A 17,720-nucleotide genomic window follows, 5' to 3' on the forward strand; every position below is an offset into this window, starting at 1 on the left:
TTTATGCTAGAAATATTTCTTAAATATTATAAAAAAATCCATACCAGGCACTTAACAATTTTCCTAAAAACAAATATTCCTGTAGCTTGCAAAACATCGAAACAGCTTTAACCTTTTTGCCGCACTTTTTGCCAAGTTTCCTATTATTTATGATTGTTTTGGCTGATCTTCGTCTATTGTATTCGGTTCCACATAAGGATCTGCTAATCAACTATTTTGTAAAACCTATTAATCATAATAAGATTATACTTAAGAAGATAAAACAATACGTTTTAAATTGGGTACTTCCGTCCTTTTGTCAACGTTGGTTGAAATCAATTTGTGTCCAAGGAGGAAGAGAATATTTTTACTAGGTTTTTCACTACGAATATAGGTACATTATTTTGTATCACTGCATTGTAAGTAAATTATACTAGCTTTCCGCCCGCGGCTTCGCCCGCGTGGACAACGAAAAGCCCGCATAGTTCCTGTTCCCATGTGATTTCCGGGATTAAACCTATTCTTTGTTCTTTTTCTGGTCTTAAGCTATGTTATGCAGTTATGACTTATGAGGATAATAAAAATTAAATTAAAAATCTATTTTGATTTTTGCATACTCGTCTAGACAACCTTTTGGCTTGTGTTTAGTGCAATTTATAACATTGCAACTTAAAAATACAGAGATAATTATGTTCAAACTATATGAACAAAGTTTGTATCAAATATTAAGTCGAATATTTATTTAACAGAGTTTTTATATCGACTATTTGAATTATAATCACTACATAGTATAAAACAAAGTCGCTTTCTCTGTCCCTATGTCCCTTTGTATGCTTAAATCTTTAAAACTACGCAACGGATTTTGATGCGGTTTTAATAGATAAAGTAACTTTACAGTAATAAATAATGTACTAACCTTCCTCTTGTATTAAAGAGGAAGGTTTTAGTATATAATTTAGTAGGTTTTAGACAAAGCGGGCGAAGCGGGGTAAGCTAGTCTTATAATATAAAAATGAATCACAAAATGTGTTGGTAAGCGCATAACTCGAGAACGGGTGGACCGATTTCGATAATTCTTTTTTTATTATATGCCTTGAAGTACCAGGATGGTTCTTATGTAAAGAAAACATAAATATGTACCACGGGCGAAGCCGGGGCGGACCGCTAGTATCTTATATAATACTTATACATAGCTATCGATGATAAGCATCAAGCAACAATGGAATATTGCATCTTCCTATTACCTACATTAAATATATCAATATTATAATTTATATGAAGCAAATGTAAATCATCTTAATGTATTTCCCTGTAAATAATTTATTCATAAATCAATATAAGCCCATGAAAACTTCCTTAGCAATAGTACTAGTATATCATATTATCTATTAAAACACGTAGGTATTTACAGACAGACAACTAAGTGATCCTGTATGGAACCGTTTTTAAACCCTAAAAAACAATGAAAATAAGATATTTTAATCATTCTTAAATAACATTTTATTAAATTAATTTTAGAGACATTTACCAATTGTACTAATACTATTTCATAACCCATTATAGAGAAGCAATGTTAATGCATATTAAAATAGATATACAGGGTGTACCACTGTTGGTATACTAAGCTCAAAGGAAGTTATAGTTTTGCATACGTTGAGTACGTAAAAAGTACTTATAAAATTCCAGACGTATTTTTTTTCAGATAGATGAATTCTTAAAATTCTATGTGTATACCTATAACAAGCAACCCGCCCAACTTTGACCCAGCACGTGAGCTATCGTTTAAGATTATGTTTTCATAGCATCGAGATATATATGTTTCATAGACAAAATGCTTACATTATAGAGAAGCGGTATATGCCGGTTGCGCGATGCTAGAGAAGAAAACATGAATTTTCAGGAAAAATTTAGCAAACAATTTTTGACGTAATATTGTTGTTTAAGTATTTTTTACGTGATCAGTGAATGCAAAACTATACAAGTTCCTTCGCGCTTAGTATTCCAATAGGGGGACACTCTGTATAATAAATATAGATTATGTATCAATATTTGAACAATTTAAAGCTTATTCTTACATCTACCAATAAGCAGAAATGTTTACTTACCATCAAAGATAGCGACAAGTAATACAAATAGTTATATTAATTACTAGCGGTCCGCCCCGGCTTCGCCCGTGGTACATATTTACGTTTTCTCTACATAAAAACCATCCTCGTACTTCAAGGAATATAATAGAAAAGAATTATCGAAATCGGTTCAGCCGTTCACACGTGATGCCATGACAACGCGAAATGGGTGCAGACCCGCCGCCTTTTTATAGCTCCCGCTGCGAAGCGCGTCGAACGCGGCAACTGATACACAAAAATAATCCTTATGGCTGCATGATTCTGTATTCACGCGCGATGACTTATAGCGTATTTCATGTATAACTTTGGTGTTTCTACACCGATTTACATGATTCTTTTACTATAACCTGCCCAGGCGTATGAAGAATAATTGTGCCAAATTTGGTTAAAATCCGTCGTGTAGTTTTTGTTTCTATAACGAATATACAGACAGACAGACAGACAGACAGACAGACAGACAGACAAAAATTTTACTGATTGCATTTTTGGCATCAGTAGCGATCCCTTATCACCCCTTCATAGTTTTTTTTTAAATATATTTCATGTACAGAATTGGCCTCTCTACAGATTTATTATAAGTATAGATTAAATAACATAAGTATGGGAAACCCCACTTAGCATTTACATACTTGAACGAACTTAAGTTAGTTTCACTTGAAATAATGCTGTTATTACCCTTCATTAACAATGTCAAAGGTCAGTTTTATATTGTTTTACAAATTACAATATTCTACGAAAAGTATATTTATGAAAACCATGTCATAATAATATATTCAATAAAAATTATAAACGATTAAATTAAATATCGCATAATAACATAAAAATATAATATGTATTAGCATATTATTATTAAACACGCAACTAACTACTATAATTATTTTCCCTGTCGTTAATCATAAAATAAAAATATATTATTTTAAAAATCTCTCTTCTATATTTTTCGTCAGTTAAGTTTGTGGCACTGTAGTCATTTTTCCTATTATTTTGTCAAACCGCTTTTTTTTAATAATTGGTTGCAAGTTATGGTTCATTTTTTCATTTACCTATTTGTTCTTTCTAAAGCAATAATGTATCTTTGCTTGGATTAAAATTAATTGTCATTAATATTTAATTGAACAATAATTGAAAGTTAATTATAAATTGTAACGTAGCACTGTCATAATTGTTATTGTAGCCTGCTATAAATCTGTCCATATTATTATATCAAATGTGACAGTAAAGTGCGTCACACACGGTGAAGATACTATGATATTTTATCTTAAGATACTGTAATATTTTATATCACAGTATCTTATGGTATCCAGTATCAGCGTTCTGACCATCATTTTTCTTTTTGTCATTGCGTACTAAGACCCCTGTCAGTAGAACCGCCATCCTGTTACAAATGAGCCGAAATTTTGTGGGTCATTTGTAACAGGATTATTCTCATCAATTTGCCATCTTCTACTACTGTTTTTCATACGATATCTTAATTAGGGCAATTTTGTTTTGCTGTTTTGATACGTTTTGATTGAAACATTACAAATATTTTGATATAATGTAGACAGGTGTCGTTAGATTCGTCATAATTATTTCAAAAACGATAATTTTTTTTATTAATATTTTTTTTGAAAACGCTCGAATATGATATCAAATTTGTGTTTTCTTTCGATTAAAGTAGTTAAGGGCTTATCAAATAAAACACCCAAGTAATAAAAATGTTAATAAATTTTATTTATACAAGTACATTACTGAAAATCAAGAGAGAGTTGGTTCAGTGGAACCTGATTGAACAGTTTGGTTGTTTCTCTCACAATCTTAGTAACGATGGCCTTCACGATTGGAGGCGCCATTTCGTCGAAAATCTCCCGCCAATTCGAGTTCGCTAAATCTGCCACTGTATGAGCTGTGAACAATAAAATTGGTGATAAACTGGTGAATTAAGTATTAAGTTTAATTACACAGAATTTAAAATTGTATATACAGTTTGGTATAGGTACTTAAATTGTTTTTAATTAGTTAGTTTAATCGTAACCTTAGCAGACTGTTACACAAAGGATTGTAAAGCACTTTCAAGATGCATTATTTAAAAAAAATCACTTTTTTTTCAATATTAATTTCAATCCATAATTGAAAATATAGGTAACTAAATAGATATAACTACGAACGAATCATTGATTTGATTTAAAAACTAATTAAAATGTCTTTCTAGCATAATATTTAGCTTTAAATATGAAACCCGTCACTCTCAAGAAGTTTGAAAAAATTTAAATCTTACCCAATCTATGATTTCCAGGCAGAAGGTTCTCGAAGTGAAAGTTAACATTGGTGAGCACATGTGCGGAGTGGCTCCAATTCCTCACGGTGAGGTAAGTGTTGCCGCCCTCAGAGCGTAGGGCTGTGTGTAACACCACTTTGACTACGATGTCATCTGTATAAGAGGAATGATTGGTATATATGTTTGATGGATCTTTGCTTTGGTTGTTAGAACGGACTATAACAACCAAATTATTAATTTTATTTAATATATTAATTTTATTTTTATTTAGTGACTCTACATTATTTAATTGTGTAATTAGTTAGTTAGATGCCAATTTTTTTTTATATATTTTGGCTATAAAATAAACATTGCACTAATTTTTTATAGCTTTTTAAACTTTTTATACATATAAATAAAGGTATGTTACTCACGAATAATAATCATGTATGGGCCATTGCCGTCAATTTTGAAGTCCATAAGATTGCCATTGAGAGTGTAATCTCCGGTGAGCACCACGGAACATTGTAGATTTATGGTGATACGACCCGATTCTTGCCTGTTATAATAATAATTATTAACTACATGTTTTATAGCCTATGTTGCTCGCAGTGAAGATGCAGCTTTCTAATGGTGAAAGAATTTTTGAAATCGGTCCAGTAGTTTATGCGTGAAAACCATACAAACATACATAATTACAAACCTTTCCTCTTTATAATTTTAGTATAGATAAAGATAATTTTCCAATTTACGCCTTGCCTGGAGTTCTGAACTAATATATTTACCGAAGCTCAGAAAAATTGTGCGTCCGTTATAATTTTTAAATTCAAATTATAACAAATCAATTCATTTATTATTATTATTACTGAAATAATGCATAAAAAGATTTCCTATATAAAGTCGTTACTCTATCGTCTTCACAAAAACGTTTGGCTAAACTTTTGAGATTAATTTTTATAAATAAATAATTATTATTTGGCCGTTTAGTTTTCAGTTGAATTAAAATCCAATTTATCTAGCTTAGAGCCGATACACAAAATATTAGTTTTTGTCGATTTTAAATTATATTATTGATAAAATCGATCAAGATTTCTAAAAAAAATTATATTTTTATATATTAAACTAGGTTTCCGCCCGCGGCTTCGCCCGCGCAGTCAAAGAAAAACCCGCATAGTTCCCGTTCCCGTGGGATTTCCGGGATTGCGTCATTTTCCCGGCATAAAAAGTAGCCTATGTCCTTTCTCGGGTATCAAAATATCTCCATACCAAATTTCATGAAAATTGGTTCAGTAGTTTAGGCGTGATTGAGTAACAGACAGACAGACAGAGTTACTTTTGCATTTATAATATTAGTATGTAAGTATGTATTCACTTGTAAAACTATTTTTATGGAGCTTTTTTGAGTATTCTAAATTACTTAATGATTGCAGCTGGACACTTATAACTGTGAGACTGTTATTATGATCTCGTTGACTCTACCTTCCACAACTATTAATATGTGACGGATTAACCGATTATTGTGATATTTTTTCGTAATTAGGTTATAGTTTTAAATACAAAGCATAAATAACTTAATTTAACTTTAACTGTGTACTCAATACGAGTCATTTATTTACGAGTCAAACGAGTGGACAAGTGTCATTGCACCCTTGTTGACTAAATGCCGAATAAATATCATAATATGCTAAAAAACAAAAAAAATACAAATTATTATGTATAAATACTCCACCTAGACATGTACCTATCAATCACATACATGGTCGTAACTCGTAATATATACCATAAGATATATACTAATTTGACGTAACGCAATTTAAAAATAACTACCGGAACATTACAATAGAATTTTCAATTTAATAAGATGCGTTAACGTGACGTTAAAAAATACAACAAAAAGTAGACAAGGGAATTATTAAAGTCATACGAAACAAGGTTGAATAAGACGAATACTTAGAAATAAACTAATTAGTTGATAATGTGCTTTATCTTTCTAAAATATTTGGGAATTTTAATGTGTTTTAAAAATGTTCCGTGGAAGCATCTAGTATGCGGAATATTGTAAAAGAAGAATTTTGAAACTTAGAATTTATAAAAGTTTGATTTAAATTTCAAAAACGGACTGATCATTTTTTAAATCTGAGTTCTGAAATAATTTGAGGCAAGAGCAGATAATATATCTATTAAATTATGAAATTTTTATCAATTTAACAAAAATGTACCAATAGAAAAACTACCGATAGGAAAAACATAATCAAACTCAGGGCATATTATTATAGCAACAACTTACTCCAGATCCAAAACCAAACAGTGACGCAGCCCCTTCACGACCGTGTTCCTAAAGTCGATATTCAATCCCGCCTGGTTGCTGGCCACATGTGGCACGCTCATCGGGTCCAAAGTGTCCATGCCCAGTTCTGGTACACCCGCCGCTATGAACGGAACAGCTTGCTGAGCAGATGCCTTGAGGCAGGCAGAGTCGTAGGAGTGGCATGGATGGATGAAGGAGAGATCTGTAAAGAGGATAAGATGTTTTTAAAATACTTTATTAGAATAAATCAATATTAATAGGTGATAGATAGTTGACCGCCTCCAATTGGTACAATGGTTGACGCGTGAGCGTAGAACCTCCTGTCCTCCTGTCCAGTCCTGGGTTCGATTCCCGGTGGAGACGAAGAAAAAAAAATGTCTCGGTCTGGCAGGACACAGAAGGCTGATCACCTACTAGTCCTTAAAGAAAATCGATCAGTGACACAGATGTATGCATAATGCATCTACCCCTTACCCCAATGTGGGACACGGGACTTCACTTTTTTTTAATAGCTTTTTTAATGGTTATTTATAATGTATCGATTGGTAACATAGTTCTGTATACTATGTAATTAATTTTATCTTAAGAAACGTTTTTCTTCCATTCTTAACTAAAAAAATATTAAATCAAATTTTAATTGGGTATCACAATTCAAGATATTTTATACCAATTTCATTTTTTATGCACTTAGCCTAGTCACTACTGTGTAAGTGTGTAGATATTTTGCAAGCGTCATGGTCAAAGGTGAATAGATCAAGATTTATTGTATTTTTCTGCTAATAGTATACAGAGTACCTACTTAGTTGTTTTGGAGGCTGGTTTTCCGCTAAAATTAATGAGATATTTACGTGCCAGAGAATCTTTGATATATTAAACTTTGACTGTATTTAGCTTTAAAAGCTTGTATTGAGAAAGAATTATTCTGATATGGTAACGCCAATATAATTAAAATAGTAAATGTAGAAATTAAACGTTTATTATTTGTGGTGTGTTCCTTCATCCTTCCCTACATACGAGCACAACCAATCACCGCGTGGTCACTAACCACGTGACACGTCCAATAAGACGTGAACGCGACGTTCGTGTCGCGGAAGTCAGTCGGGTTCGCTCCGTTCCTTCGCGAGGTTCGGGACTCGGCCACCGCCGGAGAGCTTCCACGAGGCTCTCTAGATCATCAGGCATTGTGCCCTTGTAACACCACCGGGGTATCCCGTGCCCCGGCCCCTTGGTCGCGCTCACCGCCGCGTGTGTGTTTGTGTGGAGTGTGGGACTGGACGCCGTTCTTGCCCGCCGCGAGCTGGAGGACCCTGACCGCGTGGCGGCGCGTGTGTTCTGGACGCTACTCCCTCCGACGAGGTACGTGCCGTGTGTATCCTGTCTATCCCTCTTTGCTAACACCACGTAGATCTAAATACAGTCCACTTTCATATCGAGAATATATTTACGTATATTTTTTATATTGGCGCGACCATTGAGTGGTCCTTCGAGCCGGATAATACCTGATGATTCCACCGCCCTTGTTAGGATACTCATTGTGTAGGACCTAATAAGCGATTAGTAGTATCTTCAATGCGAAATACTATTTAATATACCGCATATAATAGAACGACAATGCGTCTTCTACTATTCATATAAAATATATTTTAAACCCGCCCTTATTAGGATACTCATTGTAGGCCCTAATAAGCGATTTAATAGTACATTCATTGTGAAATAACTATAATATACCGCATAGATCGACATTGCGTCATCTATTATTTTTTGCTTAAAATATATTTTATTCCGCCCGTAACATTAAGTTACGCGTATATTATTATTAAAATAGTTAATTAAAACTATATTCATATCGTTTATCCGCAGTTATAACGCTAAAATCATTATAAATCGAACATATTTCATCATATTTATTTACCCGCTACCCGCGCTCGAAATTTATAACGTTATCTAGGTCATTCCGCGATCCGCTGTTATAATCCGACCATATTGAAAATTCATACTCGGTTCATATTACGCTTGCGTCGCTGACCTACTTTATTTAGTCGTATTACTTGTTATTGTAACTTGTATTGTAACATTCTCTGTTTGAATATATACTTTTGTTATTAAAAATGCCGCCTAAGAAAATGACTAAGTTACCTGATAGTGACGCTTCGGATGTTAATGATTCGGAAGATATAAATGATTCGCAGTTATCCATGTTATTAGCTAAACGCGAAGTTATATTCGAAATGGTGCAACAAATGTATGATTTGTCTTTAAACGTTCATAACAACGCCTCGCTAATGGAAAGTTTCCTTGACGAGTCCGCGCAGATAGAATCATTACGTGAAAGATTTGAAAAGTGTTTAGACGAATACAATACTCGCTTATTATTATTAACACCTACCGCGAAACCTGATTATAAAAGCCTCGTTGCATTCGAGTCTTTATATAGCAGAGTTATAAGAATTAAATCGCAATATTCGCAACCAAGTCCGTCACACGGAGATATTAATAATTTGCATAAAAATAGGCCTAAATTGCCGCCTATCGAGTTGGTACCATTTTCGGGTGATATTCGCTCATTTCCGCTGTTTCTTTCGAATTTTGAATCAGTTGTTCACAACAATCCCGGCCTTACAGATGCCGAGCGTTTATATTATTTACTAGGTAAATTAACGGGGAAGGCCACAACTGTTATAGCTGGTATAACCCCCTCCGCTGAAAATTATAATTTAATTTTACAAACTTTAAAAAATAAATATGATGATAAACGTATGTTGGTTTCCGCGTATTTAAATCAAATGTTTGATTTTAAACCTTTGCATTCTCCATCCGCAACAAACTTTGATTTATTTACTGATAACTTTATCAGCGCAGTGCGCGCCTTACAGAATATAAAGTTAGATAATATTACAGATTTAATGATTGCTCATATCGCGTTGAAGAAGTTAGACTCAGATACTGTTCGCGCTTTCGAGACTAAGTTTGGTAGTGAAATGCCTACTTTTGATAATTTAGTTCAATTTATTCAAACTCGTGCGAAGGTATTAGAACGCATTCATCCTTCCACAAATTCGGGAATAAATAAACCGCCTCGAAAGTATAATAATTATAACCGCAGTTCAAATAATATTTCTTCCGCACCGCCTAAGACGTATCAGTCTTACGTAACAACCGCTGATTCCGCTTATGGTTGTCTTTGTAAAAATATTACGCATCAACATTTATTTAAATGTTCAAGTTTTCATAAAATGAGTCCGCAGGAACGTTTGAAATACGTAAAGGATAGAAACGCGTGTATAAATTGTCTCAGTATAAAACATCGAGTTTCTAGTTGTTCGTCTAATTTTAATTGCCGCATTTGTAAATTAAAACATCATACGATGTTACATTTGAAACGCGAATCGTCCATTCCCGCGCCTGCGTCTCACCCCCCGCCGCGCAGCACACCGCCGTTGCCTGCGCCGTCCGCGTCGGGCGAGTGCGTCCGCTCCGACATTGCGCTATGTACCGCTAGCTATACAGCTGATACTGATAACGCATTTCAATGCAACGCGCCCGCGAATAAACAATGTACTATTTTATTATCAACCGCTGAAGTCGTAGCTTATAATTGTAAAGGCGAACGGCTTGTTATTCGCGCGCTTTTAGATTCCGCTTCGCAAAGTCACTTCATTACGAATGAATGTTGTGAACGTTTAGGTATTAAACCGCAGAAAACCGAACGTACTATTATTAAGGGGTTCGGTGGTTCAGAAAAAATTGTAAATAGTAATTCCGTAAATGTACAATTTTATTCGCGTCTTGACAACAACATATCTTTTAATATTTCACCGCTAGTTGTTGATCATGTTACGGATTTATTACCTACCGCTGTTATAGACACTTCTGTCTTATCGCATATTTCGCATTTACCGCTCGCAGATGAGAGTTTTGGTACGCCAAATAAAATCGATTTATTAATCGGTGCTTCTCTGTTCCCTCATCTGCTTCTCCCCGACGTAGTTCATGCATCTCGTGACTCGTCGGCGCCCGCTGCATTGCGCACGGTGTTAGGCTATGTAATAATGGGTTCAGTACCCACCATACCTAACATACATAAACCGCCCTTGACGTGTTGTCACGTTCAAGAGACCGCCGCTATTGACTCATTAGTCAGGCGTTTCTGGGAGCTCGAGGAGCTTCCTACCGCACCGCCCGTTCAACATCCCGATGATGTTGAATGTGAAGAATATTATAAATTAACAACAACCCGCGATCCCGTGAGTGGTAGATATATTGTTTCGCTTCCATTTAAGGATGATTTCTACACTCTCGGTGACTCATTTAATATTGCCCGCAAGCGTTTCATGTGCCTCGAAAGAAAGCTACAGGCTTCACCTAAATTAAGGTTGGCATATGATGACGTCATAAAAGATTATCTAACGAAAAATTATATTTCACCCGCGCCTCCGTATGATCCGCGTGACCCTACACCTATTTATATTATACCGCATCACGCTGTTCTGCGCGAGGATAAATCGTCGACTAAGCTGCGCATGGTTTTAGATGCTAGCATGCCAACTTCTGGAAGCCAGCGTTCGTTGAATGACCTTCTGCATGTTGGGCCGAATTTACAAGGCAATTTGTTTACAATAATTTTAGGTTTTCGTCTCCACGCGATTGCCATGACCGCCGATTGCCGCCAACAGTTTCTGCAGATATTCGTGCGTGAGTTTGATCGTCGTTTTCAATGTTTTTTATATCGTTTCAGCCCGCAGGATCCGCTGCTTCTTTATCAATTTAATCGAGTTTGCTTCGGCATCAAGTCTAGTCCTTATCATGCACTGCGCACGGTAAGAAAGCTCGTAGAAGATGACGGCGCGAAATATCCGCTCGCGAGTGGCATTGCGTCTTCCTCGTTGTATATGGATGATATCGCCTTCTCTATTCCCACGGAATGTGAAGCAGTTTCCGCGTCGCAGCAGCTCATCGATTTGTTTAAGGGAGCTCAGTGGGATCTTATTAAATGGAATAGTAATAGCAAAAATGTGTTAGATAATCTTCCCGCTTCGCACAAACTTTTACCCTCCGCGGTGGAGTTTGATAAGACCGTGCAACATAAATTACTTGGTCTGCATTGGTCTACTGTTCATGATTGTTTTTATTTTAAAATTACCGCTCTCGCTGATGTGATGTGCACTAAGCACTCCATCTTGTCAATTGCCGCCCGTCTGTGGGACATGATGGGCTCCGTTGCTCCCACAGTCGTGTATAACATCCCATCAGATAATTTCTACCATGTTTCTGGTATTGAAATTCCCGCTGTCATTCTTTCGCGTGGCATTACGCCACAAAATCTCGTACCGCACCCTCTGTGGTTCCACGGACCCCAGTGGGCTCGTTCGGACCCATCTGAATGGCCTCTTAGGAGTCTCAATGGTGAGTCTATTGCAGACATTCCCGAACGAAAATTATTAGCACACACTGTGTGCCCGCCTATAAAGCATTGCGCTTTATACGATACCGCCCTTCGCGTCTCGTCGCGTCGTGTATTTTATATTTATAGGTTCCTTATATTATTAACCCGCCGCGGTGTTATGATGACCGTAGAGGAACCTAATTTCGCTGAGAATAAAATTATTCCCGCCCTGCAAAATAAATATTTTGCAGAGGAGTATTATAATATACTCTTTTATAAATTTTATTCGCAGGCTTTCAACCGCTTGAAGCCTTTTATTCGCTACAGACTTATCCTCATCGGACGTCTAAGCGATTCCGCCCTGGAATGTGCACATAAGCATCCAGTGATATCACCGCGCAATGATCACATAATTATCATGATCATTGACTATTATCATATTAAATATATGAATATCATAACGCCTTTGTTTCGTGTTATTTTAATTACCGCGCTTTTATTAGCTTTACCCGCACCTCAAGTCAAATCTGATCACGTCAGTTTGCTTGATAGGCATTCGCTACTGGACAAGTTAGTTCAGTCGTTTTGGAAAGGTCGGAGAATGGAATACTTACACGGTTTGCAGGTTAGGCAGAAATGGAATACGCCTTCGACACCTATTACTCCTGGAACGGTCGTGGTTGTAATAAATGCATCGCCCCTAACCTGGCCTTTAGCCGTCGTAGAGAAAGTACATCCTTCAAAGGACGACGTCGCGCGCGTTTGTACAGTTAGAACCGCCAAGGGAACTTACCTTCGCCCGGTCGTTCGTTTATGTCCGCTTCCAAGACAATAGTTATATCGCATTAGTATATTACCGCAGTTAGTTAAGTTTAATTTTAAGTTTTGCACCGCTTTCGTTTATAATTTCTTAGTTATAATACCGCCGTGACTTTAGGAATTTTTTATACCCCGCTCGCTTTACGCGATCCTAGAGTCATAGAATTTGTTAGTTGTAATACCGCCGTGACTTTAGGAATTTATATACCCCGCTCGCATTACGCGATCCTAGAGTCATAGAATTTGTTAGTTATATTTCCGCCGTGACTTTTAGGATTTTTTATTATCCCGCTCGCATTTTGCGCTCCTAGAGCCATAGAACTTGTTTTATTTATATTACCGCCGTGGCTCTTAGGACTTTTATTAACCCGCGCGCATTATGCGATCCTAGAGTCATAGTTTTTCGCTGTATCTTATGATTGGTTTTAAATGGTGACCCATTTAGGGCGGGTGGATATGGTAACGCCAATATAATTAAAATAGTAAATGTAGAAATTAAACGTTTATTATTTGTGGTGTGTTCCTTCATCCTTCCCTACATACGAGCACAACCAATCACCGCGTGGTCACTAACCACGTGACACGTCCAATAAGACGTGAACGCGACGTTCGTGTCGCGGAAGTCAGTCGGGTTCGCTCCGTTCCTTCGCGAGGTTCGGGACTCGGCCACCGCCGGAGAGCTTCCACGAGGCTCTCTAGATCATCAGGCATTGTGCCCTTGTAACACCACCGGGGTATCCCGTGCCCCGGCCCCTTGGTCGCGCTCACCGCCGCGTGTGTGTTTGTGTGGAGTGTGGGACTGGACGCCGTTCTTGCCCGCCGCGAGCTGGAGGACCCTGACCGCGTGGCGGCGCGTGTGTTCTGGACGCTACTCCCTCCGACGAGGTACGTGCCGTGTGTATCCTGTCTATCCCTCTTTGCTAACACCACGTAGATCTAAATACAGTCCACTTTCATATCGAGAATATATTTACGTATATTTTTTATATTGGCGCGACCAGTTTGTTTATCTAAGATACAAAAATAATTACAGACCCATAGAATAAATAAGTTTAACGCTGATGTAACTCCATTTTTTTTAAACAAGATCTAATTTATAAAATATCTAATTCATTTTTTTTGTTCTGGCAATCTTGGTGTATACTCGTATACGTAATGACATAATCACACAATGGGCTATTGGCCTATTTATTATATTTCTTAGTATTAAAAATTGTAGTGGCAAGATTTTCAAGGTTAGTAGGGAAGTTTTTTCTTAAAGCTTTCATAGAGTAAAGCCCTTTATTTAAGACTAGCTGTTGCCCGCAGCTTCGCCTGCGTGGAAACGATAAACTTTCATCCCCTATTTTACCCCTTTAGGGGATGAATTTTCTAAAATCCTTTCTTAGGGGACGCCTACGTTATGACATCTACCTGCATGCCAAATTTCAGCCCGATACTTACGAAGTAACTATTCTCTAATCTGTGCCGATACGTCCAGTGGTTTGGGCTGTGCGTTGATAGATCACTATATCAGTCACCTTTGAGTTTTATATATATAGATAGTCATAATAAAAATAACATAAAAAAAATCAGAAAATCGTTTGTAGAGAATAACACACAGATATAATAAAAAGTTGTTCCACGTGTTTCACTACAATAATTAGAAATATAGGATAGCAATTAAACGTATATAAAATGTTTGAAAACCGCCACTTAACCATAGCAAGACATATCATAATGAATATCTTTTACAGCGTTAAACATGTCAAGGAAAATATAGTTTATATCCTCAATACAAGTTTTTGTCCTCACGTTTACTCAATTATTATATACATACAATTGCTATTTTATTGTTGAATAGTTGTAAGAAGTTAGCAATTTTGTATGACACTTCCCAGAAAATCTTATAAAATTCTCTATTTGTAAGATTTTATAAATAGATTTTTTAAGTTATGTGTACAAAACTGTCAGCTCACTACAATAATCATACAATAATGCTTAAGATATGAAAAAAGAAACACAAAGGTTAGTTAGTTCGTCTATATCATTTATATAACTTAGATAATTTTAACTGTACTAAAAACGAGTATTTTCATGCACAAAATATCTATTAAAATTTCAAATGTTATAAGGGTAGGTATTGAATTCGTTAAAATTGTTTTTTTTTCTTAATTATCGCCAACAATATTTTGTTTTTCATGTAACTATTTACATAATTATTAACTGCTCTCGTACGTAATGAAAAATTAATCTTAGGTATCTACTCAATTTTTTGGCAATCGTAATAAAATAAGCTGGTTCGCGAACTGGATCATGTTTTCAACAATATCTGATGTACATAACATATTTTTTGCAATACACTTAAAACCAAGGTCATTCATGTAATTATAACAACTAAAGTAACAAAAACTTCACACGTTTTGTAGAAAAAAATACAAAATCACATGTGTTTCCGATCGATTATATTTTTGAAGTTAATCTCCTAGACTGAGACTTTTTTGTCTTGTGGAGGCAAAGTCTTCTCCATTACAAATTTAACATTCTACGGCTTAGACATAAAAACAAAAAAAAACCAGAATAATTAATATTAGTATGCTATTTTTAAGTTCAAATATTTAAATTACCTATATGTACTACTTATGCCTTGAGCTTGAAAATGAATATGAAAAAAATGAATATATCTTCTTAATACAATAAAGGCGAAAGTTTGTATGGATGTATGGATGTTTGTTACTCTTTCACGCAAAAACTACTGTACCGATTACAATGAAATTTAGCACACATATAGAGGGTAACTTGGATTAACACATAGGATAGGTTTCATTCCGGAAATCCCACGGGAACGGGAACTATGCGGGTTTTTCTTTGAAAACGCGGGTGAAGCTGCGGGCGGAAATCTAGTATTATATACATTTAAAATACTCTCTCATGAGTAGGTAGGTATTTCCTACTTATAGATATTATATTTGGAAGTCTAAATAGATGGGTTTATAAATGCTCTGTCACGTTAAAATAGTTGATTGAGAGAATTTTACGCATACCATAGACGTATACATATATATATATAATAGTATTATTATATAATCTGTAATTATAGCTGTTTATATATTAAAAAAACAAAGGTGACTTTTTATCCGTACATATTGCGAGTAAAGCCACTTGCTAAAGCTTGCGCTATATCATGATTTAATACAGCAAAGAATATTAAATAAAATATTGTATAAAAACAAAAGACGATTTTATAGTGCTGATAGTTATTAATTGTTGTTCTTAGAATCATCTATTTTGTGTTCATCAAGATTTTATTATAACGAAAAGATTCTTCATGCAATAATAAATATCTATAAAATACTAACGAATTGACGTCATAAACGCTTTTTAATGTTGTTATTATACAATCAATCAATATTGTAATTCACAAAACCACAAATGTACCACTAATTGTCAATGAAATATTTCAATATTTCTTCTGTTTTTAAGATTTAATATAATATTGAATCAAATTAATGATCTAAAAACCCAATTTTTAGAAGTTCAAGCAAAGCTTTTGTGATTTATCTACGTGCGTAGTTATAAAAATAAAGAAATTAAGAATAAAAGATATTCGATGCTGAACACTCAAAGTTTTAATTATACATTGACGAGTATTTTGTATACCTAGTAAAAAAGTCTTTTACAGGATGTAGAAACTCGTACGCTTTTACCCACAGCTTTTACCACAAGGAATCTAAAATATACTTGATACAAAGCCAAATCAACTTCTGAAAGTAATTTATTTCCATGACAGGTGTTTCAATGAAATATATCAAGTAAATAAATGCATATTATATTTTTTTAATATATTCTTTCTTTTATTTCTTTTTTGCGCTATCCTTATTCTTCTTACATTTCCTTTCCTACCAGGTTGCCTGGCAGAGATTGCTGTGTAGCAATAAGGCCGCCTATTGTACAAAATTTTTGTACCTCATTAATTTGTATCTACCACATTTCCTATATTGTTTTGTACAATGAAGTGTTATAAATAAATAAATAAAAATAAATAAAATTATATTGTAGGTACATAGTTGATAAGCAAAGAAAAACTGCAAAAGAGAACTTTAAATGTAATCTAAAAACGAATTTATCTTTCTACAAAACTTCTAAAACAAAAAGTTGATATAGTATAAGTAGGTATAGTAACTTAACCCACGGCTCCTTCCCCGGGGCTACCGTGGGTATCTTTAGAAGATTTTCCCACTTAAAAAAAAAGGTATAGTAACTTAACTATTCGTTTCACTAAAATAATTGATATACAGATATATCTCCAAAACCGTTTATCTATTAGCAACTAGCAAACGGGGCGAACTCCGTTTCGCCACCAGAGACGCCTCTTCTTTGCTATAAACCTCACGGAGCCCGAGACCTTTCCAACGAATGCAAAACCGTGGAAATCGGTTCGTGCGTTCTGGAGTTAGAGCGTCAGGAAGGAAAATCCGACTTATTTTTATATAGTAGAAGATTATTTATCAATACCTTTAGTTGCTTTATTTTTTTAGGTTTTTACATAAAATATATCAAAATAATCTCACCAGCATAACAAGTGCAAATAAACGCACAGACGAACACAAAAACTGACACCTTCATTTTGCTTCATGCACATCACAAAACACAACTTTTAAATGACACTACATTTTTATAGCCTCTTCATTTCTTAATTACTGTTAAATTGACAATTAGCAGCGAATTTGGAAATTATTCCATTATTAAGTACCTTGATTGTACAGTTACGTGGACAATGCAAGTTTGTGGTTTAACGATATTTTAGAGTAGGTAGAGACAGTTAAAGAGTACTAAGGTATAAAAAGTGAAGTCCCGGCATGTCCCCTAGTGGGATAAGAGGCAGATGTA

At 35.2% G+C, this 17,720-nt stretch overlaps 2 protein-coding genes across 2 annotated transcripts; one reads left to right on the forward strand and one right to left on the reverse strand.

Moving 5' to 3' along the window:
* Positions 1 to 3,794: 3,794 nt before the first annotated feature.
* On the reverse strand, positions 3,795 to 17,485 carry LOC149903124 (putative beta-carotene-binding protein). The gene is made up of 5 exons (XM_090109765.1): positions 17,402 to 17,485; positions 6,629 to 6,851; positions 4,776 to 4,900; positions 4,363 to 4,515; positions 3,795 to 3,990 (listed from the first exon to the last, which is right to left on the reverse strand). The coding sequence occupies exons 1-5, from the start codon at positions 17,454 to 17,456 to the stop codon at positions 3,833 to 3,835; spliced, it is 714 nt and encodes a 237-aa protein (XP_089965891.1). The 5' UTR covers positions 17,457 to 17,485; the 3' UTR covers positions 3,795 to 3,832.
* LOC149903125 (uncharacterized) lies at positions 9,578 to 13,171 on the forward strand. Its single transcript, XM_090109548.1, has one exon. It carries the CDS (start codon positions 9,628 to 9,630, stop codon positions 12,865 to 12,867), a length of 3,240 nt encoding a protein of 1,079 aa, XP_089965674.1. The 5' UTR covers positions 9,578 to 9,627; the 3' UTR covers positions 12,868 to 13,171.
* Positions 17,486 to 17,720: the final 235 nt, after the last annotated feature.

Source organism: Colias eurytheme, chromosome 14 (genome assembly GCF_061535395.1).
Source record: "Colias eurytheme isolate Ceu_HAF_F1 chromosome 14, ilColEury1 Martin Lab GWU primary, whole genome shotgun sequence".
Taxonomy (NCBI): Eukaryota; Metazoa; Arthropoda; class Insecta; order Lepidoptera; family Pieridae; genus Colias; species Colias eurytheme.

Excerpts from the sequence above, each read along its gene's own strand:
- LOC149903125 (XM_090109548.1), top strand. The coding sequence starts at position 9,628 with ATGCCTACTTTTGATAATTTAGTTCAATTTATTCAAACTCGTGCGAAG.
- LOC149903124 (XM_090109765.1), bottom strand. The coding sequence starts at position 17,456 with ATGAAGGTGTCAGTTTTTGTGTTCGTCTGTGCGTTTATTTGCACTTGT. Across the intron at positions 6,852-17,401 it reads TATTTGCACTTGTTATGCTG|ATCTCTCCTTCATCCATCCA; the intron begins GTGAGATTATTT and ends TCCTCTTTACAG. Across the intron at positions 4,901-6,628 it reads TGTTTGGTTTTGGATCTGGA|GCAAGAATCGGGTCGTATCA; the intron begins GTAAGTTGTTGC and ends TTATTATAACAG.